Source organism: Pan troglodytes, chromosome 17, assembly GCF_028858775.2.
Source record: "Pan troglodytes isolate AG18354 chromosome 17, NHGRI_mPanTro3-v2.0_pri, whole genome shotgun sequence".
NCBI lineage: Eukaryota > Metazoa > Chordata > Mammalia > Primates > Hominidae > Pan > Pan troglodytes.
Window position 1 is genome coordinate 22,962,616 of NC_072415.2, and position 25,048 is coordinate 22,987,663.

The following is a 25,048-nucleotide window of genomic DNA, read 5'->3' on the forward strand; positions in this document are numbered from 1 at the left end:
TTCTTTGTGACCCAGGACAATACTAAACTTCCAACTCCTCTCCTACAAAACAGATAAACTACCATGGGATACAACCATGAAACTTTGTGCAGAATACCTATTGTGGGCCTCAAAAGACTGCAACACAAGTAGTAAAAATTATTGTAAATAGGTCGGGCATGGTGGCTCACGTCTGTAATCCTAGCACTTTGGGAGGCTGAGGCAGGTGGATTGCTTGAGCCCATGAGTTTGAGACCAGCCTAGGCAACATGGTGAAAACTTGTTTCTACAAAAAATACAAAAAATTAGCCAGGCGTGGTGGTGCACACCTGTAGTCCCAGCTACCCAGGAGGCTGAGGTGGAAGGATCATCTAAGCCCAGGTGGTCGAGGCTGCAGTGAGCCGAGATCATGCCACTGCACTCCAGCCTAGGTGACAGAGTGAGACCCTGTCTCAAAAAAATATTGTAAATGATTATATTCAAAAACACCAATGTACCCCCAAACAAAGATGTATTATTAATTTCTAAATATTGACTCACTCTTGAGAGAGATTCGAATCACAGAAAAAACTAAAAATAAGTTCTTTTCTTCAATTTTCTGCCTGGATCTCAGGATTATTTTGAGGACCCAAATGAGTTTACACGCAGACAGGTGTTAGTGTATTACAACTCTAGATTAGAAAGACCTGGTCCATGACGAAAGGTTTACATGTCTTCACAACCTCTAAAGAATGGCCTGAGAAAATGTTCAAGGGGGAGTGAGGGGTCCTGGGCAAGAGGGCAGGAAGGGCTGTGCAAAACCAGCATCTGCTGAAAACCTTCATCACTACTGGAAACTGCTTTGTACACATATAGATTAATAAAAACCACCCTTGCAGGTGAAGGACACGGGTCTTATTTCATAAGCTATTAATAAAATAAATATTTCCCCACAAAATGCCTACCCAACCAGGGAAAATAAACTATTTAACAGTAAAATTATTCTAACATCACAAAGATTCACTAACCAAATAGTGTCCTGATTCCAGGATAAAGTAAGTTTCAGTAAAAAGCTCAAAGTCACAACAGTTCTATCTGTGTCATCTCCTTCTTGACAGTGCAGTGTAGAAAGCTGCAGGGCAATAAATGGTCACTGAAGACAAGAGGGATCAGAAAAGACTCAGCAAGAGAAAAAGAAAGGCATTAAGGGACCGACTGTGAAAACAACTACCAACACTATCATTCAAATCTAATGATAAAAAATTCAAAGATCAGTACATGGAAAATTAAACGTTGGGGTCAAACTGAGGCAACTGAATACAGGTACCAGTTATACGTTATGTCTGCCTTCTTTCTTTCCTGATTTGGAATGTGTGTTGTATTTTGCTTCACACTAGTAATTTCCAACCCTGGGTGCACACTGGAATCACTTGGAGAGTCTTTAATAAAACATTGCACGCTAGGCCCCACCCTAGACCAACTAAATGAGAATCTGGAAATAGACAAGACATTTGTGAAAAAAAACAAACCAAAACAAAACAAAACCCTTCCAAGTTGTTCTATAGTAGAGTCAGGGCTGAGAACTTTGCATTTAGACCCTTTGTTTCTCAAACCCCAAAATTGTAAGTAGCTTTCTCCATACCACATGACAAATTATCTCTAAAACAAAGTTCCTGGAAGTGTAGGAAGTAGTGAAAGATTCCCAACCCAAATAAGTGCTCAAGTTTAAGCAGGAGCACACCAAGTCCAGGACATTTGCAAAAATAAAAAGAGCAAATCATGTCCTCAACAAACCTTAAATTCTTGGGAATATCTACGATGACTCTGTTAAGGCGAGAGCTTAGACTTAATATAGTATTTATATTGTATTCTCTAGACTTAATATAGTATTTATATTGTATTCTCTCAAGTAATATCATAAATATTAGGAGCAAAATGTATTTTTCCACAAATAATTAAGATTTCTAGAGATAAATCAAAGGAACAAATAGTTTCATTTTTAAAAGGTGCTTAATACTCAGTGGAAAATGTCAATAGAAGATGTTTGTCTCATCATTAATTACCACAGATGGCCAATCTTGATTGTGTTTAATACCAAATAGCCATTATCTGAGAAAACAATTCTGAATTTTAACATCAAGAGTTTAAAACAATTGGGATGTAGGTTAAAAAGAGAAAAAAAATTTGAATACTGAGGACAGTTTTCACAAGCAGCAAAAAACTCTTAAGTTAGCAGTTACAAAACTTTTACAGACAAAGAAGAAAGTAAAGATGAACTTGGAATATACAATATAATCCTCTGCATACACTTCCTGGCCAGCAAAGTCTCTAAAAGGGACAGTAGGGTATGAAAAAATAGAGTGACACTGGGCAGAGGGGTGGAACATCCTGGCAGAGAAAACAACAAGAAGCCTCTCCAGAATGCATTTCCCATCTGACAATGCATTGCTGATTAATCTTGGGACACACACTCAAATGTCTCCCATTTTCCCCAGAAAGAGAAGAATAAAAATACTATGGGGCTGGGTGCAGTGGCTCACACCTGTAATCCCAGCACTTTAGGAGGCCAAGGCAGGAGGATCACTTGAGGCTAGGAGTTTGAGACAAGACTGGGCAACAAGGGAGAATCCATCCCTATAAAAATGACAAAATAATTACTCAAGCATGGTGGCATGTGCCTGTTGTACCAGCTACTTGGGAGGCTGAGGCAGGAGGATCACTTGATCCCAGGAGGTTGAGTGAGATGGTACCACTCTATCGCATCCTGGGCAACAGAGAGAAACCCTGTCTCTAAGACAAACACAAAACAAAACAAATGACTACTGATTTACATTGCAGTGATTAAAAGGAATGAAGGATTTAAAAATTACAGTGTGTCACACGAAGTCTCCCATCACAATCATAATTACACTGCGAGGCATGACAGGAGGTGGAGAGATGGCACGTGCAGAGACAAGGCCAGCACACATGATGGAGCGGAAGCCAGTGTGGAGCACAACCGCTTACACAGAAGGGTTAAAACCCAAAGGACAGTTCAACTCAGTAGCAAACTAAAAATAAATAGATAATACTTAAAAAAAAAAACCCACACAAAACACGGAAAGATAAGGACAAAAAATCAACACCACTCAAGATGAAAAATGAGCAGCCTCCAGATTAATGCTTAAAAGGAAGAAACAAGAATGCAACTGGAGAATACCAAGGCAGGGGAAACCCCAAACCTAGAGCTTAAAGAAGTGGGTGGCATTCTGGTTAGAAGGGACAGGCAATTTACTCCCACTCATTCTGTCAGGATTCCTGAGAGCATGGATGTATCCACGCAACCCTCTGCCATGCAAAACACATATGGTGGAATTTGAATAATTACAAAACAAGTCACACAATTGATCACTACACCAAAAAAAATAATTTAAAAGCTCAAAAGTAAAATATGTATTATTAATTTCTAAGTTTAAGCTTACAGCTTGGAAATTCAAATGACAAAAAGGCCTATGAAGTGTTCTGTAGTGTGTATGTGTGTAAGAGAGAGAGAGAGAGAAAGAGACTCTTTGGATTTTTCTCAAGAGGAAGACTTAGGAGAAGAGTGCTATATTTTGTAATTTAATAAACTGCCATATAAGTAATTTGACAATCAGATCTTCCAAGCAAGATGACTAAGCATAAGCAAAGGAAAAAAAAAAGAAATTCACAAAAGGTGTTTAAACAAAAATAATTAGCTTTTATAGATTACTAAGTAATCTGGCTACTTATTAACAAAGAAGGAAACTCTTACACTAGGACCTGAGTCTGTTTCTCTGGGTTCCTCCTCCAGGGGGAGTGTATTCTTCCCGCTGGACTCTCATCAACTGATGAAAATGAGTTACTGTACCTGTAACCAGAGCCTGTCTCCTGCCACGGTCCTGCCGATGGCATTGCACTGGAAGGTAGCAAACTGGCCAGCATTAACTTCCACATTCTGAATCCGCAGGAAGTGAGGAGTCCTGGCTACATAAAGAAAAAGAATGAAAGATATTAAAAGTGGAGATTTGTAACTAATATATGTCTTCTTCAATCTATCTGAAATTTTTGGCCTTTCAATTTTGTTCACCTTGGGAAAAAAATAATGCTTTTGCTTATATGAGCTTTAAAGATTTAACTATAATTTTTAAAAAATCATAAAAGGTTTTGGTATGTTGTGTAAAAGAATAACAAAAAGCCAAGCATTCTGGAATAGAATGAAACAGAAAGGAGATATTTTATTGTTCCTGCTGTGCAAATTATCATAGCTCAGCAGTCTTCTTGTAATAACAGATCTGTATTAATAAAGATTATACTGAAACCTAATTGATGTTTTGAACAAAAACATATTAGATATTTATACCAGCAACATGAAAAGAACAGTAAGAAGTTAAATGATGTTGTCAAGGAAGCTTTTCAAGCCAAGTACACAGCTGTACATAATATATATTTTAATACAACTAACTGGTATGCAGCATTACTTATGTAATATTTTTCAGCTACCAAAAATACTACTCCTTTAGACACACTCTGTGAAATGATGCTGAGACTGCCATAGCATGGCAATGTTTGCTGATTCTTATTTCCAATTCAAGAACAAAGAAGGATTCCAAATGGTGAACACCATTGTCTCATAATGTACATTGTCCATATGGGACAGCTGTTTAAATAAAGGATTATTCTATTTGGTATGAGAAGCACAGGCCAATTTCTGCATCACACTGAAAACAGGTGTCCAGGAACTAGGATGGTAAGTCAGGACTTAAATTTTATGAAAATTCTACTTTTAGGAAAACATTCCCTTATTATAACAATGATAGAGTGAAAGAGTAACAAAGCGGGAAGGGCGGGCACAGCAGAGTGCTTCCCACAGAAGAGGTGGGAAGCAAAGAGGATGATCATACTTTCTGGGAGAGACAGATAAATCTGGATAATAACTAGAATACATCTGTCATGTCTTGCCAGCTTTTCCCCACTGCAAATGTGTCTTTAGCCATGTCTAGGCAGCTTCAAAAAAGGGTGCCCCACTACTGGGTAGCAAAAGATTACAAACTAGTGCTCATATTAGCCTGGGCAGAACGTAATTAGGAATGGAAGTTGAGTTACTACTTCAGAACAAAGAACAAAGAAAAACTTAATTTAATGTCAAAAACACACAGGAAAGCCCCATTATTAATTTGGAGGCCACTAATAATTCAGACAAAGTATTCATGATGCTCAGCATGCAAAATGTTCTAAATAACTTCCAACAAAGCAATATAACCATGGACCATTGTTTCTTAATACTAATATATTAACATACAACTCTATGATCTCTGCTTTTCACTGACTTAATCAAATTACCCCTTGCTCAAGAATAACATAATTATGTATTTTTAAAAGATCTCTGTAAAAAGTCCCTAAATGAATTTCTCTTTTAGTCTTTGTTCCTGAAAAAGTCAAAGACCCATTGTTTTTAGAAAATGGAACAAGGTAACCTTTATTGGGTACTTATGTGCCAGAAACTTTTCCATTGAGTACTCACAAATGTTCTGTGAGGGAGATATTTTCTCCATTTCCAAGATGGGGAACACTTATGGGTACTCGGCTAGTAAGTGTAAGAAAAAGAACAAACTCCAGTATATCCAGTCCCAAACACCAGGCTCGGTTTACGAAGCCACAGTGCCTCTCCCCAGTCTTCCCACCATCTGTGCCTTTCCTTATCTCTTCACCCCACTTGCAGTGGCTCCCCTGGGTCTGCCTGCGGGAATTTTCAAGGCATTTCTCAAATGCTGTTCCTTCCATGAAGCTTCTGTAGATTCGCTCACCTTGTGGTTAGGCCTTCTCATATCACAACGGCCACAGCGCTTGATGCAACAGAACTTGATGTTATTGCCTCACACACACCAGATACTCATTATCATCATTAAATTCATATTACTTAAAATTATTAAAACCACACAGCTATCCTTAAAGACTGTTCATTTTAGATTTCAATTTCTGTAGAATTCTACTCTCTCACTCTCATCTGATACTAATGAAATGTTACCATATAAAAAACTTTATAATCATTATAATTTTAGGTTTACCTACACCACAAGTCCCCAACATGAATAGAGTTCACTAAGAATTTTAAGATTTAACTCAATTAATAGGAATATATTAGAAGCCAAAAGCTGTTTTCTTGTCAAGGAAATTTAAACAAATTTCTTCTAATAAATCTATTTTAGTACATGTGTCATTAACTGGAAACATTAAAAAAAAATCCCCAATGAAATAATTCTAAGCATACTCCCAAAGCTGTGCAAGCTGAAGCTGGATGACTTGATAAAACTTCAAAAGATTAATCACCACCACTGTGTGGGCCACTCAGAAAGCCCACTGGAATACCTGCCTCTTCCACATTCTGCTCCAGGGAGTAACCGTGGCTGTGACACTACTATCATCACTGAAGACGCTTCAAATCCAACACCCGGAAATCACAACTGGCTGCCTTCTGGACTCAGAATCTGAGTTTATAGTTTGCTCCAACCATTATTCTTTGGTTTCTTTTTGTTTCCTTGTTCTAATCTAAATTCGCTCTCTTTTATAGATCTCCTACCTTGCAATTTATAACACAAATGTCTCTGTGCAGCAATCAACCCACTTTCTTTTTTTGAAGGAACTTCTACATAGGGAAAATATGGGGACCCATTCAGATCCCCAGAGTTGGTATACAGATTATTTTAAAGCGAAAACATTTGAGCAAAAGAAGATGCAGAAAGAAATCTTATCTGAACTTCAAGTAGTTGACTAAAACAGAGCTTTCCCAGAAAAAATAGTTGCCATTAACTCCCCTGTAAGGGAGTTGTCTAATTCAGCTCCCAGGTAGACAAACTGCCTGTTGCCATTACCATCAAAAAGCCTGATAGAACTTTCTACATTTTCCCACTGAAGCCCTAAAACCACTCCCCAATCTGTTGTTAAATTTAGAATATAAACCTTTATCTCTGGTTATTTAGTGAGTTTTCTATTGCTGGGAACTCTGGCCTGTGAAAATAAACTTTGTCTTTTCTTCAATTAATCTGTCTCTTGTCAGTTAATCTGCAGGTCCCCAACCACTGGACCCAAATCAGAAAAGGAAAAGTTTTCCTTCCAATAATATCTCAGGACAATGCCTTGAAGCCTCATTCCACATGTTGACCAACCCCCGCCTTCCATCTCCCTGTGGAGTGTTAAAGGCTGAAGTTATCTGGCACACTCAGAACAACAGCTTCTCTCCCTGGTGCTGGTCTCTCCAGTGGATTTCCCAGACACCTAATCCTGCTCTCCCCCAGCTACAGGTTACTACAGCAAGCTAGGTCTCTAACACAAGGTGTCTGGGTATGTAGCCATTTCTCAGGATAACTTGGGTTAAAGGGGTATTGCACTTGTGGCCACTATTCTAAATTTTACCCCGCTCAGTTAAGCTGGTCAGTTCTGAGCCTGTGCTGAAGGGTTGTTAAATATTTTCAGTAATGACTCCTGGTGTATCGCAGCAGAATTATGCTACTAAAAGGCAGTGCTATTGGCACCTAGAAAGCAGAGGCTAGAGACACTGCTAAAATGGGCAGGATAGCCCCCACAACAAAAAATTAGCGGGTGCCAAAATCTCAATAGCACCAAGGTTAAGAAACCCTAATACATATCATACATAAACAAGTTTACTGAAACATCCCCCATTATTGAACACTGAGGTTTGTTTCCACTACATATAATGCTAAGATAAAAGTTTTCATAATTAAAACCTTTTTTTCATAAGTTAAACTATTAGAAATTACTAATTAAAAAATACATGCATTTTTGCCAGTTCTGAAATGGTGGCATAGAAGCAAGTTGGCTTCACTCACTTCCACAAAAAATAAATAAATATACAGCACAGAGATTATCACCGGCAATACCCAAGAACTCAAATATGAGGATGAGACTATTCCAGGAGCCAGAGACATGAAAAATTTCTGAGCAGAGGGAAGAAAACCAGACTTCAATATCTGTGAAACCCCAACCCCCAATCTGCCCAGCAGAAAGCATCCGGAAAATTTCCTCTGACTCATAATTTCTACATTGGAAAAAATGAGGTCAAAGTGGGTAAACAATTTCCCCACTATTGTGGATTGCCTGGCAGGAAATCTGTCCCTTCCCCAACCCAATGGAAGCATCGAAAGTGCCTGAAGGGAGAAATATCCCTAAGGACAGAGAAAAAGGTACGGGGCAGCAGGACTGCCACCCCAGCATTAGAAACTTTCTCTGTAACTTGGCCAAAGGGATACCAAATCAGAGTGGCTGTTAAGCAGCACCTCACTGTAGGAGAATTGTTCATCCTTTCTGCACAAACCCTTAGCCAGCCTTCCCACACTACTGGTATATCCCTTTTGGGACCTCCCAAATTCAGGGAAAGTAGCACTCTCATTGTTTACCATAACTGAGGCAAACTTTGGCTTAAGGTGTCATCTAGTGCCAAAAATTAGGCAGTAACCTAGCAGAGGAAAAAAAGGGAAATCAACAGGTAAATTACAAAGAAGCTCTAAGCAAAAATGTCCAATAAAAAACAAAACAAGCCAGACTGGGAAGACTGGAATAAATAACCAACCCTTCAATGCAAAGACATAGACATACATCCACAAGAAACAAAAACAAATGAGGAACCACAGCTTCTACAAATGGACAAAGCAAGGAACCAGTGACTGACTTGAACAAGATGGTGATATGTAAACTTTATAACCAAAAACTCAAAATAGCCATTTTAAGGAAATTCACTGATCTCTAAGAAGCCACAGAAAAGCAATTCAGAAACTTATCAGAGAAACAAACAAACAAAAAAACCCAGAAATCTTGAAACTAAGAAATACATTTGCTGAATTAAAAAATTCATTAGAGGCTGGGTGCGGTGATGCACGCCTGTAATCCCAGCACTTTGAGAGGCCGAGGAGGGCAGATCATGAGGCCAGGAGTTAGAGACCATCCTGGCTAACACAGTGAAACCCTGTCTCTATTAAAAAAACAAAAAATTAGATGGACGTGGTGGCAGCCACCTGTAGTCCCAGCTACTCAGGAGGCTGAGGCAGGAGAATGGCATGTACCCGGGAGGCAAAGCTTGCAGTGAGCCAAGATTGCGCCACTGCACTCCAGCCTGGGCGACAGAGCAAGACTCTGTCTCAAAAAAAAAAAAAAAAAAAATTCATTAGAGGCTCTTAACAACAGAATGGGTCAAGCAGAGGAAACAATCAGTGAATTTGAAGACAGCTATTTGAAAATTTACAGCCAGAGAGGCAAAAAGAAAAAAATGAAAAGGAAAAAGATTATCTACAAAATACTGAAAAATACCTCAAAATATCAAATTAAGAATTATTGGTGCTCAAGAGGTAGTTGAGCAACAGCAAGGGGCAAAAAGCTTACCTATTACAGAAAACTTTCCAAAACATGAAAGAGATAAATATCCAGGGACAGAAAGTTCAGAGAACACCGAACAGATTCAACTCAAATAAGGCTACCCCAAAAGATATAATGATTAGACTCTCAAAGGTCAAAGACAAAGAGAGTATCCTAAAAGTAGCAAGAGAAAAGAAGCAAATAACATATAAAGGAATCAGGGTTCATATGGCAACAGAACTCAATGAAAACAGGAGTGTATAAGAAGACATTTTCAAAGTGTGGAAATTTTTTTTAAATTGCCATCCAAGAATACTGCAGCCACTAAAGCTATCCACAGAAAAATAAAGGTCAGATAAAGTCTTTCCCAGACAAACAAAAGTTGAGAAAATTCATCACTATTAGATCTATCTTACATGAAAGGCTAAAGGGAATTCTTCAATCTGAAAGGAAAAAAACACTAATGTGCAACAAGAAAACATGTAAAAGTATATAAAACCCACTGATAATATTAATATACAGACAAATCCAGAATATTCTAACACTGTAGCTGTGGTGTGCAATCTATTCGTAACTATTATGAAGCCCAAAAGACAAATCTATCAAAAACAGTAATAGGTATGGCAACCTGTTAAGAGATAGGCAATATAAAAATATGCAAATTGAAACAACATAAATTCAAAATGTGAGAGGGATGGAGTTAAAGCATAAAAGCAATTTTTTCATTTTTCTGTCCTTTTATTTGTCATCAAAGATAAGTTGTCATCTCTTTAAGATAACTTATATCTATAAGATATGTTTTATAAGCCTAATTGTAACAACAATGCAAAAACCTATAATAGATTCATCACATATAAAAAACAACAAATTAAAACACGTGACCAGAGAAAATCATTTAACTACAAAGTAGTAAGAAAGGAAGAAAGAGAAGAGCTACAAAACAACCAGAAATTAAGCAACAAAATGGCAGTAGTAAGTCTTTACTTAATAATGACATTGAATGTAAATGGAGCAAATAATCCAATTAAAAGGCATAGAGAGGCTGAACATATAAAAAACCAAGACACAATTAAATTCTTCCTACAAGAAATCCACCTCAACTATAAAGGCACTCACATAGGTAAGAAAAAATGAAGTGGGTAGAAAAAGATACTCCATCTAACTAGAAAACAAAAAAGAGGAGGAGTATCTATGTTTATTTCAGATAAAATAGGGTGCAAATCAAAGACTGTAAAAACAAAAATGGTAATTATATAATGATAAAGGGATTGGTTAAGAGGATAAAACAATTATAAATATTATACACCCAACACCAGAGCTCCCAAGTATATAAAGCAAACATAGATCTAAAGAGAGAGATAAACTGTAATACAGTCATAGCAGGGAACATCAACAGACCAATCATTCAGACAGAAAGTCAACAAAGAAACATTAAAGTTAAACTACACGCTACACCAAATAGTCATAACTGACGTCTATAGAACATTTCACCCAAATGCTATGGAATACACTTTCTTTTCATTAGTACATACAAAATTATCCAGAACAGAACATATCTTAGGCCAGAAAACAGGTCTCAACAAATTTTAAAAAGTAGAAATAATATGAAGTATCTTTTCTGACCTCAATGGAATAAAACTAGAAATCAGTAACAAAAGGAACCTCAGTAAATACGCAAACACGTGGAAATTTAAAAACATGCTAGTGAACAACCAATCGAAGAAATTAAGAGGAAAATCCCATAGGTTTAGGTATGTTGTGTTTCTGTTATGATTTGTTTCAATAATTTTTAAAATGACAATACTACTCAAAAATTACAAATTCAATGGAATCCCTATCAAAATATCAATGCCATTCTTAACAGAAATAGAAAATATAATGCTAAAATTTATATGGAACCAGAAAATATTCCAAATAGCCAAAGCAAGCCTGAGCAAAAAGAAAAAAGCTGGAGGCATCATACTACCTGATTTCAAAATGTAGTATAAAGCTTTAGTAACCAAAACAGCATGGTACCAGCATAAAAACAGACACATAGATCAATGCAACAGAACAGAGAACCCAGTAATAAATCTATGCATTTGTAGCCAACTTGTCTTTGACAAAGGTGCTAAGAGTATACAATGAAGAAAGGACAGTCTCTTCAATAACTGCTGCTGGGAAAACAGGAGAACAATATGCAGAAAAAGGAAACTAGCCTCCTCTGTTTCGACATCTACAGAAGTCAAATCAAAATAGACCCAAAGATTTAAATCTAGGACCTGAAGCTATGAAACTACTAAAAGAAAACACTGGTGAAACATTCCAGAACATTGGTCTGGGCAAAGAATTTTTGTGTAAGACCTCAAGAGCAACCAAAACAAAAACAGACAAATGGGACTACATTAAGCTAAAAAGCTTCTACACAGCAAAGGAAACAATCAACAAAGTGAAGGGAGCCCATGGAATGGGAGAAAATATTTGCAAACTATCCATTTGACAGAGGACTAATCATCAGAATATACAAGAAGCTCAAATAACTCAAGCAAAAATACAAATAGTCCAATTTAAAACTGGACATTCAAGTAGCTGTCTTCAGATTCACTGATTCTTTCCTCTGCTTGACCCATTCTGTTGTTAAGTAAGAGCCTCTAATTAATTTTCTCATAAGACATGAAAATTGCCAACAGGTACAGGAAAAAAAATGTTCAGCCTCACTAATCATCAGAGAAATGCAAGTCAAAACAAAAATGAGCTATCACATTACTCCACTTACGATGGCTTTTATCAAAATGACAGGGAGTAACGGATACTGGTGAGCATGTGGAGAAAGGGGAACCCTTGTACAGAGTTGGTGGGAATATAAATTAGTACAGCCCCTACGAAAAACTGCATTGAGGTTTCTCAAAAAAACTAAACATAGAACTACCATAAGATCCAGCAATTCCACTACTTGGTATATATCCAAAAGAAAGGAAATCAATATATCAAAAAGATATCTGCACTCCTATGTTTATTGCAGCACTATTCATAATTGCCAAAATATGGAGTCATCCTAAGTGTCCATCAATAAATAAGTAAATAAAGAAAATGTAATACACACACACACAAACACAAACACACAAGAACACAATATCTCATATTACATTATGGAATATTATTCAGCCACAAAAAAGCATGAAATCCTGTCATTTGCAGCAACAAGGATGCTACTGGAAGGCCTTATGTTAAGTGAAATAAGCCAAGCACAGAAAAACAAATAGAACATATTCTCACTCTTATGTTGGAGCTAAAATAGTGGATCTCATGAAGATAGAGAGTAGATTAATGGTTACCAAAGGCTGGGATGGATAGGGGGAGTGCGGGTGCAGAATTAAGAGCAGTTGATTAATGAGTACAAATATACACTTATTAGAAATAAAACTTAGTGCTTGAAGATCAACACGGTGACCACAGTTTGCAAAATCTACTGTATATTTCAAAATATCTAGAAGACAGTAACAATTCAAATTTTTCTAGCATAAAGACAATAGTTAAGGTGATGGATATCCCAGTTACACTGCTTCCATTTTTACAAATTGTATACATGTATTAAATTATCACATGTACCCCCAAATATGCACTTATATTATGTATCAATAAAAAAGTATATTTTTTTTAGACAGAGTCTCATTCTGTCGCCCAGGCTGGAGTGCAGTGGCGCGAGCTGGGCTCACTGCAACCTCCGCCTCCCGGGTTTGCGCCATTCTCCTGCCTCAGCCTCCTGAGTAGCTGGGACTACAGGCGCCTGCCACCACACCTGGCTAATTGTTTTTTGTATTTTTAGTAGAGATGGGGTTTCACTGTGTTAGCCAGGATGGTCGCGATCTCCTGACCTCGTGATCTGCCTGCCTTGGCCTCCCAAAGTGCTGGGATTACAGGCGTGAGCCACCGCGCCTGGCCAAAGATAATTTTTAAAACACACATTTTAAAAGACATTTGACATAAATTGTCAAACTGCTTTCCATAAAAGCTTATAACAATTCACATTTTTACCATCAGGGTATGAAAGAGCTTTTTCACCACCTTTTCAAAAGTACCTTGTCATTTGCTGCAGCATGGATGTGCCTAGAGTACATACATGATGTTAAGTGATAAAAGCCAGGCACAGAAGGACAAATACCACATTCTCACTCATGTAAGAGAGATCATAAAGTTGATCTCAGAAGTCAAGAGTGGTTACTAAGGGATAGGAAAGGTAGGGCGTAGAGGGACAAGGAGATGCTGGCTAATGAAAACAAAATTACAGTTAGATATAAGTATTAATAAAGTTACAGTGTTTTACAGTACAGTAGGGTGACTATAATTAACAATAATTTCTGGTATATTTGCAAATACCTATTAATAGAAGAGAGGATATGGAATGTTCCCAGCACAAAAAAATGATAAATGTTTGAGGTGATAAGCTAATTAACCCTGACTTGATCATTATACATCGTATACATGTTTCAAAAATCATTCTATACCTCATATATATGTACAATTATGTGTCGATTTATTTTGTTATTATTATTTAAAATAAAATAACATTTTTTTTAAAAAAGAAAAGGACTCAGCTCTTTCCCCCTCTGTCTGCCACGTGAGGACACAACAAAAAAGATGGAAGTCTGCAACCCAGAAGACGGTCCTCACCATAACCTGACCGTGTTGGCACCCTGATCTCAGACTTTCAGGCTCCAGAACTGTAAGAAGTATATGTCTGCTGTTTATTTTAAAAAATACAATAAGTACTAACTTCTATAATCTTTCTTGAGAAAGTTATAAAATGCATACACTCTATCAGCAAACGTAGGAGTTAAAAAATAATGTGAATATGAGAATTGTCGCTGGTTCTGCTAAAGGTGTGTTCATCTACGGTACGCCCAGTTTTGGAATATCACTTTCTTTTAAAGTTTTGTATCTTAATGGATTTAAGGGATCCAAGTGCAGTTTTGTTCCTTGGATATACTGCATAGCAATGAAGTCTGGATTTTTAGTGTACCCATCACCTGAACTGTGTACATTATTCACCATAGGTAATTTCTCATCACGCACCTCTTTCCCCGTCCCACCTTTCAGGGTCTCCAATGTCTATTATTCTTTTATGTCCATATATACACATTGTTTAGCTCCCACTTGTAAGTGAAAACGTGTAGTTTTTGTTTTTCTGTTTCTAAGTTATTTCACTTAACAAAATGACTGTGAGATCAGATTTCTCCAAGAACATGAAAGTCAACTTTCTGCTAATGGTGTAAATTTTTTCAGTAAATATTAAAGGCTTATATAATCTTCCAAGCTTTTAAGATGCCTAGATTCCCCTTGTTTAGTGCTATAAATCCTACAACCATTTTCAGGTGGCAAGCAGCTTAAGGCTGATACTATTTTAAGATTTGGATTTCAGCACATTTGTGTTCAAGCATCAATACTTCCTTCAGTCCTTTACTATCTCTGAATATATGCAAAAATTCTTAAACCTAAATCTTCAAAAAATTTTTTTATTTGTAAAATAGAGATTTTTTAAAAGTACCTATTTCGCAGTGTTGATATAAAGAATAAACAAGTTGATGAAGCCAAGGTGTTCTCTGTGCCTCATACTTAGCCCACAAAAATGTTCCTTACTATTTAAAATAACTGATCTATCACTGGAACCTGGAAAAGAGCCCAAGAAAAAGAGCTCTACAGCCAGAAAAGTGGAGATCCCATGCTGAGCTGTATGCTCTGAATCTTGCCATACTACTTTAATTGTAACATCAGGTGTATACCACCTTTAGAATAGAAATTTCAATCTATCTCATATTCAAAAAGAAACATTCTCTCTCTCTCTCCAAATTTATAGGCCCACTTGTCTCCTGGATACCCTTTCAAAATGCTATGCCAGCTTTCTTCTAAAACCTGTAGGAGATTTAAAAACTAAATATCTTCCAAGAATAACAAACAGGTTCTTAGTACAACCCTCCTATCCTCTCATCGCTTCCATATTCTGTTGCTTCTTACTAAGAAAGAATAGAGGTTTTCATGTATTAATTGATCTCAAATAAGCCTTTGATCCCAAAGCCAAGAATTATCATTGACCAAGATACAAATCGTTTTGTAGATGTTTCATTATTATTGATTCTTCAAAGTCTGCATACAAATACTAGCAACAAAATCAGAGAAGAGTAATTTGTGAGATCAAAGTGCAAACTGAAGTGGAACAAGAGGACTATGTCCTAACCCCCTTTTGCTTTAACTTACATTTTAATGTAATGGCATAGGTTGAAATGTACGGGATGCATGCCCAACCACCAGAATAAAAATAGTTAATATTTCTCTCTATTTGTGTAACATATCATCACAAACAAGGAAGCAAATTGCTGCCAAAAAGAACAGCCTGGTACTGCTTACTCTAACACTGAGAACCAATATATTTTGCAAACATTTTTGGAATTTAACGATGGACATACAACTAAACTTCCCCATCTAGGATATCAATCATTTTAGCTATTTAGAGGTTTACCATTAGCAGCTAACTAATTCTAGCAAGTCTATCACAATGTAGTGCCTAATAATAATAATAATAATAATAGCTAACATTAATTAAATTCTTAGAATGTGGTAAGCATTGTGATAAATTCTATATGTACATTAACTAATGTAATCCCTATATTTACTCAGTGAGAAAAACATTATTATTTTCTTCTTATACAAATGAGATTATAGGTCCAAAAAAAGCCAAGTAATTCCTGTGATAGAAGCAGAAAATTTCTCTTAACATGTTTCAGGTCAAAGTCAGTTTTGTTTTCCTTGAAAGGTAAGAATAGGCTTTAATGGAATAATTTTTCAAGTGGAAAAAGAGATTCAACATTCTTATCAGAGAAAACTAAGGTAGCCACTACATATAAATAACTTTTAGAAATCGACTATATCTTAAGAAGAATGATATTCCTTTAGAGAAAAGTCCAAATTGTGTTCCCACATGTTTAAAATGAAAGGTCAATTCTGAGTCCCACACATCTCTCAACCAAAGCACATGAATCTGTCTTTATTCAGCAGAACATAATTCCGAAAACAATTCTAATTTGTGCTTTGTCGCTGTTATTCTTATTTCAATCACACTATTTAATAAATCTTCATTAAAAAATCTAAATTTGGGAGTGGTAAGCAATGTGTGACTACACAAATTAATAAGGAAAATACTATTTTAAAAAATAAGAATAATTTTGAATTTAGGAGGCCATATTATAAACTTTAATATTTAAAGAAATTGCTGACTCATTTTCTATTGCCCAAGTAATAATACAGGACAGTCTTGGATTTTGTATTCAATTTATCCAATATACAGCACATGGGTTTAGAAGGGCTTTATCTCTTTTTTACTGTATTATTTTGTTTTTAAATTGGCATCAAAATAATGGGGCATGATTCTGTATAATTGTAAGATTTCAGAATTGAAGGCATCATATATCCCAGTAACTTCGTATAATGTTTCATTACTACATGCCAACATATTAAAAAAGATTATACACCATGCCTAAGTGAGATGTGTTCCAGGACTGCTAGGTTGTTTTAACATCCCAAAATCAATCAATATAATATGCCAGAATATAGGATGGAAGCCACATAATAATCTGATAGAGAAAAAGGATTTGCTAAAACCCAACAGCATTTCTTGATAAAAACATCCAACAAACTAGGAAGAAAAAGGAACTTTCTTCCTAAAAACAAGCATTTACAAAACACCACAGCCAACATCATGCTAAAAGACTGAAAGCTGTCCTCCTAAGATGAGGAACAAGACAAGCACTTCTGTTCTTTTTGCTTCTATTCAACATTGTACTGGAGGTTTTAGCCATGGCAAACTAGCAAGAAAAATAATAAAATTCACCTGGGTTGGAAAAATAGGAATCTGGAAAACCTACTTGAAGATGACACAATTTTGCATACAGAAAATCCTATGGATCCACCAAAAAACCAATTAGAGCTAATAAGCAAGTTCATCAAGATCTCGAGATACAAGATCAATACACAAAATCAACTGCATTTCTACAAGCGAGAAATGAACAATCCAAAAATAAAATTAAGAAAGCAATTCTACTTAAAACAACTTCAAAATAAAATACTTAGGAATAAATTTAACAAATGAAGAATAGAACTTGTACTCTGAAAACCACAAACACTATTAAAGGAAATTTTAAAAGACTTCAATAAAAGGAAAGACATCCCACATTCACAGATCACAAAGCCTGATAATGTTAAGATAGCAATAACCCCGCACCCAAACCAGTCTACAGATTCAACACAATCCCTATCAATATTCCAGCTGAATTTTTTTGGCTGAAATTGATAAGCTGATTCTCAAATTCATTTGAAAGTACAAGGGATTGGCTGGGCGCAGTGGCTCATGCCTGTAATCCCAGCACTTTGGGAGGCTGAGGCGGACGGATCACGAGGTCAGGAGATTGAGACCATCCTGGCTAACACTGTGAAACCCCACCTCTACTAAAAATACAAAAGAAAAAAAAAATTAGCCGGGCGTGGTGGCAGGCGCCTGTAGTCCCAACTACAGGCTGAGGCAGGAGAATGGCATGAACCCGGTAGGCGGAGCTTGCAGTGAGCCAAGATAGCGCCACTGCACTCCAGCCTGGGTGACAGAGCGAGACTCCGTCTCAAAAAAAAAAAAAAAAAAAGTACAAAGGATTCAGAATAGCCAAAACAATAATGAGAAAAGAACAAACTTGGAAGACCCACTGATCCAAATTTCAAAATTTACTAAAAAGTTACAGTAATCAAAATAGTATCATACTTGTAGCAGAATAGTCATGTAGATCAACTGAATAGAACTGAGGGTCCAGAAATGTCTTTATATTTATTAATTAATTTTCAACAAGGGTACCAAGGCAATTTAATGGGGAAAGAACAGTGTGTCAACAAATGGTGCTGGAACAACTGCATATCCATATGCAAAAGAATGAATTTTCACCACTTTCTTACAGCATACACAAATATTAACTCAAATAGCTCATAGACCTGTAAGTAAGAATTGAAACTATAGGCCGGGCACAGTGGCTCATGCCTGTAATCCCAGCACTTTGGGAGGCTGAGGCAGGCAGAACACCTGAGGTCAAGAGTTGGAGACCAGCCTGGCCAAATTGGTGAAACCCCGTCTCTACTAAAAATACAAAATTAGCTGGGCTTGGTGGCAGACACCTGTAATCGCAGCTACTCAGGAGGCTGAGGCAGGAGAATCACTTAAACGTGGGAGGCGGAGGTTGCAGTGAGCCGAGATCACACCACTGCACTACAGCCTGGGTGAGAAAGAGAGACTCCATCTCAAAAAAAAAAAAAAAAAAAAAAAAATTGAAACCATAAAACTCTTTGGAAAAAACATAGAAAAGCTTTGTGATCTTAGAAGAATTATTAGCTACAACTCCAAATAGTTGTATCTAAGTGATGAAAGAAAAAACAGAAAATTGGACTTTATCAAAATTTAAACCTTTGTGCTGTTAAGGATGCCATCAAGAAAATGAAAAAACAACTCACAGACTGGGGGGAAATGTTTTTGAATCATATGTCTGATAAGGAATTTGTATGTAGATATATAAAACCTCTTATAACTGAATAATAAAAAGATAAACAACTCAATTAAAAATGGGGAAAGGATCTGAATAGACATTTCTCCCAAACATACATATAAATGGCACATGGAAAGATGCTCAACATCATTAGTCATTAGGTAATCCAAACTACAAACAGGTGCCACCTGAAACCCACAAGGATGGCTATGATTTTTTTTAAAGACATAAATATTCACAAGAATATGAAGAAATTGAAATCATACACTGCTGTTTGAAATGGAAAATGGTGCAGCCAATTTAAAAAACAATTTCACAGTTCTTCAAATGCTAAAAACAGTTACAATGTGACCCAGCAATTCTACTCATAAGTATGTGTCTGAGAGCATGATACCCAAGAGAACTGATAATAAATGTTCACAGCAGCATTATTCCCAATAGTCCAAAGGTGAAACAACCTGAATGTCCATCAACTGATGCATGCTTACATAAAATGTGGTATATCCATGCAATAAAATACTATTTGGTTTTAAGAAGGAGTGAAATATTGACATACACTACAACATGGATGAACTTTGAAACATGCTAAGTGAAGGAAGCCAGACACAAAGGGCCACATATAGCGCGACTGCATTTAAATGAATATGGAGAACAAGCAAATCTACAGGAACAACAAGTAAATTAATGGTTGCCTAGGGCTAGGAGTGGTGGCCAGAGTAAGTCGGGAGAATAGGGTCTAGAGGCAAGGAACCTAAGGCCGAATCATGCTGACTTCCTAGAACTAAATCAAAAGGAAAATCCCAACCTTCCACACCCAAGTGACAAAAGGACCAGAGACTACTTCCTTTGCACACTGCCTCCCCCAACTTTTTCTGGGTGGCAGATGAAAAATTGAAAGTACCTCTGATTGGTCCCCTCCTGCAACCAGTCAGGCTGGTCTTGGGCTAAGTTTTCATTTTATAGGAGTATAACTTTGTAACTTCACTTCAGTCTCTGATTGGTCACTTTCTGCAACCAATCAGATGTTTGCAGAGGGTGTAACTTTGTATCTTCACTTCAGCCTCTGACCGGTCCCCTCCCACGACCAATCAGACTGACCATCGGCCACTACTTCACTTACACAGGGTGTACACCAAGTAACCAATGGGAAACCTCTAGAGGGAATTTTAAACCCCAGAAAATTCAGTCATGGGGATCTTGAGCCACTTGCTCGGGCAGCTCCCACCCTGTGGAGTGTATTTTTCATTTTCAATAAATCTCTGCTTTTGTTGCTTCATTCTTTCCTTGCTTTGTTTGTGCGTTTTGTCCAATTCTTTGTTCAAGACACCAAGAACCTGGACACCCTCCACCAGTAACAAGAGAAAATAAAGAATGACTATTAATGGGTAGTGGGTCTTTTGGGGGATGTTGAAGATATTTTAAATTTGACTATGGTCGTGGGTACATACTCTGTGAATAAACTAAAAATTACTGAATTGTACACTTTAAACATGGATAAATTATGTCAGTGATATGTCAATAAATCTATTAAAATTACATACGGCTTTTAAGACATAAAAATACATTATCAGCACCAGAAGGTAATAAGAGAAATACCCATATATGCACAGCTCATAATGTATTTAAGAACAGGAGACAACATTAGGAAGCTATTGTAATAAAATGCTTCTTTTCTTACCAGGATTATTGAACCAAATTCCAAATATATTTTTAGTGTGCATACCAAATGCAAAAATTATCTGTTTATTAGAAGTGGTCATATGCTAGAGAGCTGCTGATTTTGCACAGTCATCTCCATATTTCAGGCTGATCTTGCATCTTATTGTCACCAAAGTCAATTTTATGAGCAACTATATACTTGTATCAGAATATCTAATATTAAAAAATGTTGTACTGCTTACTCATAAACCTATATGAATCCAAACAAGAGCCTTTACAGTGGAGCAAATGAGATTCAGCAATTTTGCAGCCATTTGGAAAGCATAGTTTTAGATATAAAATATTAATGCTCCTTTAGGATTTAAATTTAATGAACATCAAAATTTCAAAATAATTCATTATAATGAAATCCTGATAAGAAAGCTCATAAACTATTACCTGTAAAGCTTTAATTTTAAGAACAAACTATTGCCTTCTTTAAAATCTTTATTTGCATGCTTCCCCCATTAACTTAGAGATTCAGGAAAAAATAAGCTAAGGAAGAGCTATCATCAAAACCATTTAAGGCTTCCAGTTCACAACGCTGTTGTACCATACATCACCTTGGTACAGAGCCTGTTTTGCAATTCTGTGCCCTCACAGCAGTTCCCAAAGCCAATTAGGTATTAGCACAGGTATTCTCCAAAGGAGAGAAGATAAACACCATTTCTATGGCTACAGAAAGCTATCTCCTATGGGAAGAACAAAATTGCTTGAGACATGTTTTAGGAAGGCACTGATAAGCATGAAGTCTTTAGGTCTTTGCTGCACACAATGACTAAAATCCAGTAAAATAGAAGGCGCTACACTTCAGGAGCTATTATGCTGGCTAGTGGCCAGATGTGGAAAATGGAGCCCAGGATATGTAATAGAAAGCCATGTGCAACCTTGACTGCAGCCACCACACCTGCACCCAGTACATCTGCCTTGCCGTGAGCTCTGCTCTAAGAAACAGGGAGGCAGACTATGTCATTAGAGTGCTCAGCACTTGGTAGGCATGCAATTACAGCTCTTATGTTTTTAACCTCCTAGGTAAGAAGTGAATCAGAGTCCATGAACTTTGTGCATATTAGAAGATCTCATGGCACTTTTCTAGCTGGAGGCTATTACTCTGAGGATTTGGCTGAGTTCCAGCTCAGGTAATTGCATTCTGCTTCCTAAATTTACCCTGCTGTTTCAATTAGGTACAGCCTTGATGGTTTTCCTGTCTTTTCATGAAATGGGAGGGGACAGGGAATCTTCTTGAACTCCCCAGTTTTGCTGACAACAGAAGAAAAGACAAATGTAACATGACACAAAAGTAACATCTGCCTTTGTAATGAACAAATGATTGCTTTATGTTAACTTCAATGTTTGGCAAGCTTCAAAGCACCAAATAAAGATATCAGAGAGAGCAAAACCCCTTTAGATGGAATTAAAACACCTGTGTCATGATACATTCATCAGGTAACAACCACACAGGTCTCCTCTATAAAGCTTAACAAAGAGGGTCCTGGTGGTCTATTCAAATCCATGCAATAAAAAGCTGAGCCACTCCTGCAAATATTTCCATTTTTATTATTGTAGATATAACCATTCTTTCATAATTTTGCATAGGGTCATCAGGAAAGACCCATGAAATATATGAACTAGCCAGTTTCTCTTTAATGCCAGAGATCCTAAAAATAAAGCAGGTTATCATCCCTCAGATGGCCAAAAATTTGAAGTCTGGTGATATCAATTTTGAACAAAGATACAGGGAAAATAAAGCTACCATGCACTGCTGGTGGGAATATAAACTGGTTCAGACACTTCATAGCATTTTGGCAGCATCCAATAAAACTAAGAACGTCTCTGCACTACATCCCAGCAATTCAGCCTCTAAGAACACACTCCACTGAGGCTCTCAACACTGCACCAGTAGGCACATCCATAATGCTCACTGCAGCAATATTTAATAGAGAAAAACTGTGGGAAACACTAAATGTTCATAAAATACTAGAAAAATAGAATGTAGTAAATCCATATGATAGAATACCATGGATTGACCTAAAATATCTAACACTTAAGTTAAAAAAAAAAAAAAGAATACAGAGAAATTTGTATGGCTGGAAACCATTCATTAGCATTTATAAAAGGCAATCCTTACTTTTTTGCTTTTATAAACCCTTGGGGATTATGGGAAAGAGCACACACACGCGCATACACACACACACACACACATTTGCAGTGTTCAGTTGCTCAGCACTATATGTTTCTCAGTAAAAGTTGAGGCCCAGCTCCCTTGACAGAGTGGGAAAAGCCAACAACTCACTTTCTTAGTGACACCAATTGCCAGGCATGAATGAGTGCATGATCTAGCTCGCTCACCCTGACTATCCCCCTCAGGGCTTTGCACCTAAGGCCAAAGATGCCAAGGCCCAAATCAGCGCAGAATGTCTAGGCAAGGGTCATCTTCCAAGGGTAAGGTGCACAGAGACACAGCACCAGCTCCCCTTGTCCTCGCAGCTGGCTCCCCTGCCATAGTGGTTGCTGTGGCTGCTTGCGTAGCCTCACTTTGGGGGCCTGCTCATCATCTGAGTCTAGACCACTAGTGTTCTCAGGAATACCACTGCCCTCCAATTCTCTATCAACAGGATGCCTTTTCTGCTTCAAGCAGCTACAGTCTGTTGCTGTGTGCAGACTAGAAACCATAACAGGTGCAACAACCAGCTCACCACTGTGGTGGCCCCTGGGGGGCAGGGTTTGGGGAGAAACAGATCTAGCAATTTGTACTATTTTATTTAAGGAAAAAGGTTCACATACAAATATGACAAACTGTTAGTTGTTCATAGTAGATATTTTAAAAATTGTATGTTTATCACCTATTGTACTTTTTTAAAGTATTAATTTTTAAAAGATGAAGAGCAGGCCATTTCTGGGGTCCCCAGGTGGTTTAGGTAGGTGTCTTTTATTTGACAGATCCCAGGCCTGTTTGCAGCTATATCACCTGAAACCATGTGATAAATACTAAGGAACTGTGCCAAAAACATACTGGACTTATAAACAAAATGCACAGATTCTCAATATTTAACTTTGTGCTACTACTGAAAAGCGAATTCTAAAGACCACGGCAACAAATAAACAGGTTCTTTGCAAAGATGTCTGAGCATGCCAAAGAATTCCTTGATTCCCCATTCCTGAACCAAATTTTAAAAGACTTATACAAACCATGGCATTTACACTAAGTACATGCTTTTGGATTTCTGGGCTGGCAAACCAACAATACAGGCCTGTCAGGGAACTGTCTTGGCAAGATGACCTCTTCACAGGTTTTCATCCCTTCTCGTCATTCATAATGTAAACATGCCCCCAATGATGTACCCGAATATTTACAAATAAAGACAACTTACTACATGGATGTCCTAACACCTTCACCTCATCGATAGCGAGATAGCCTTGATGTCCAGAAGTTATCACTTCAAAAATCACCTGGAAAATTAAGAAAGATTTACATTATTTATTCATTTTGTCTTACTTTTACCAAGTATCTCCTATATATAACACACATAATTTCGTTTATTCTTTCACCAATTCATTAATTCATGTACGTAACATCTGCTAGTCAATGTTCCAGGTTCTAGACTACAAAGATAGGCAAGACCCCACCCCAGTCTTCAGGGAGGTCAATAGGTAGTGAATGCGTTAGACAGAACCCCAACTTAGAAAACCCATAGTGAAAGGATACTTCATGGGGTTGCGGGGGATGACACATACACTGTAGGAAAAGCAAGGAAGCTCACAGGATAGTGAGTTGGCACAGACGGCAACTTGTTGGTGGGTAAGCTGCTTGGGTGGAAGATGGGGACACCAAGATAGAAGAGGCTTTGGGGTTACCTCTCCAACAGTTTCAGCAGATAGAAAGGATTCCCCACCCAAAGCCAGAGTTGAGCTTGTGAGAGATCCTGAACATGAAACAAAGTCTAAAGAAGACTTTTAAGGTTGCACTGTATGTTAAACCCACTGCCATACACACATTTGGATTGTGGTTGTTTTCCCTCAAGAGACAACGTTAAGATTCAGATTGCTTTAGGCGATCTAAACCTTTTCTGAAGGTTCTGAAAGTAACTCTCTGACCACACTGGACCATGTGGGGTAGTAAGATTTACACAAGTGAAAAAAAATACAGTAAGTGCAGTGTACTATAAGAATATACACATGGAGGACCTCCCATGAGGAGGTGAAATCTGTGCCAATAGCTACAGGATGAGAAGGAGCTAACAGTGTGAAGAGGACCAGGCTCAGTCCTGGGCACATGTGAAGGCCCTGAGGTGGTCATGACCATGGCCTTCAAGGGGAGAATTGGGACCTACCGCCACAAAGGTCAGCTGTGGCCAGGCTGCAGAAGACTCCCCTTTAGGACAGAGACACCAGGAAAGATAGCCTATTAATAATGCAGTGAAGAGACTATGCTAACTGAAAATCAGACAATAAAGCTATGAATCAAGAGGAAAATAATATAA

The 25,048-nt window shown here is 37.4% G+C and overlaps 1 protein-coding gene across 8 annotated transcripts in view; it reads right to left on the reverse strand.

Moving 5' to 3' along the window:
• The window catches only part of PTPRM (protein tyrosine phosphatase receptor type M), an 826,360-nt gene that overhangs the window by 463,281 nt on the left and 338,031 nt on the right, over nucleotides 1-25,048 (reverse strand). For all 8 annotated transcript variants that reach the window (XM_512029.7, XM_009433655.5, XM_009433656.5 and 5 more), the window contains exons 4-5: nucleotides 23,939-24,017; nucleotides 3,827-3,942 (exon numbers count right to left, since the gene is read on the reverse strand). In XM_512029.7, coding sequence (XP_512029.4) covers nucleotides 3,827-3,942; nucleotides 23,939-24,017 — 195 coding nt within the window. The remainder of the gene's footprint in view (nucleotides 1-3,826; nucleotides 3,943-23,938; nucleotides 24,018-25,048) is intronic.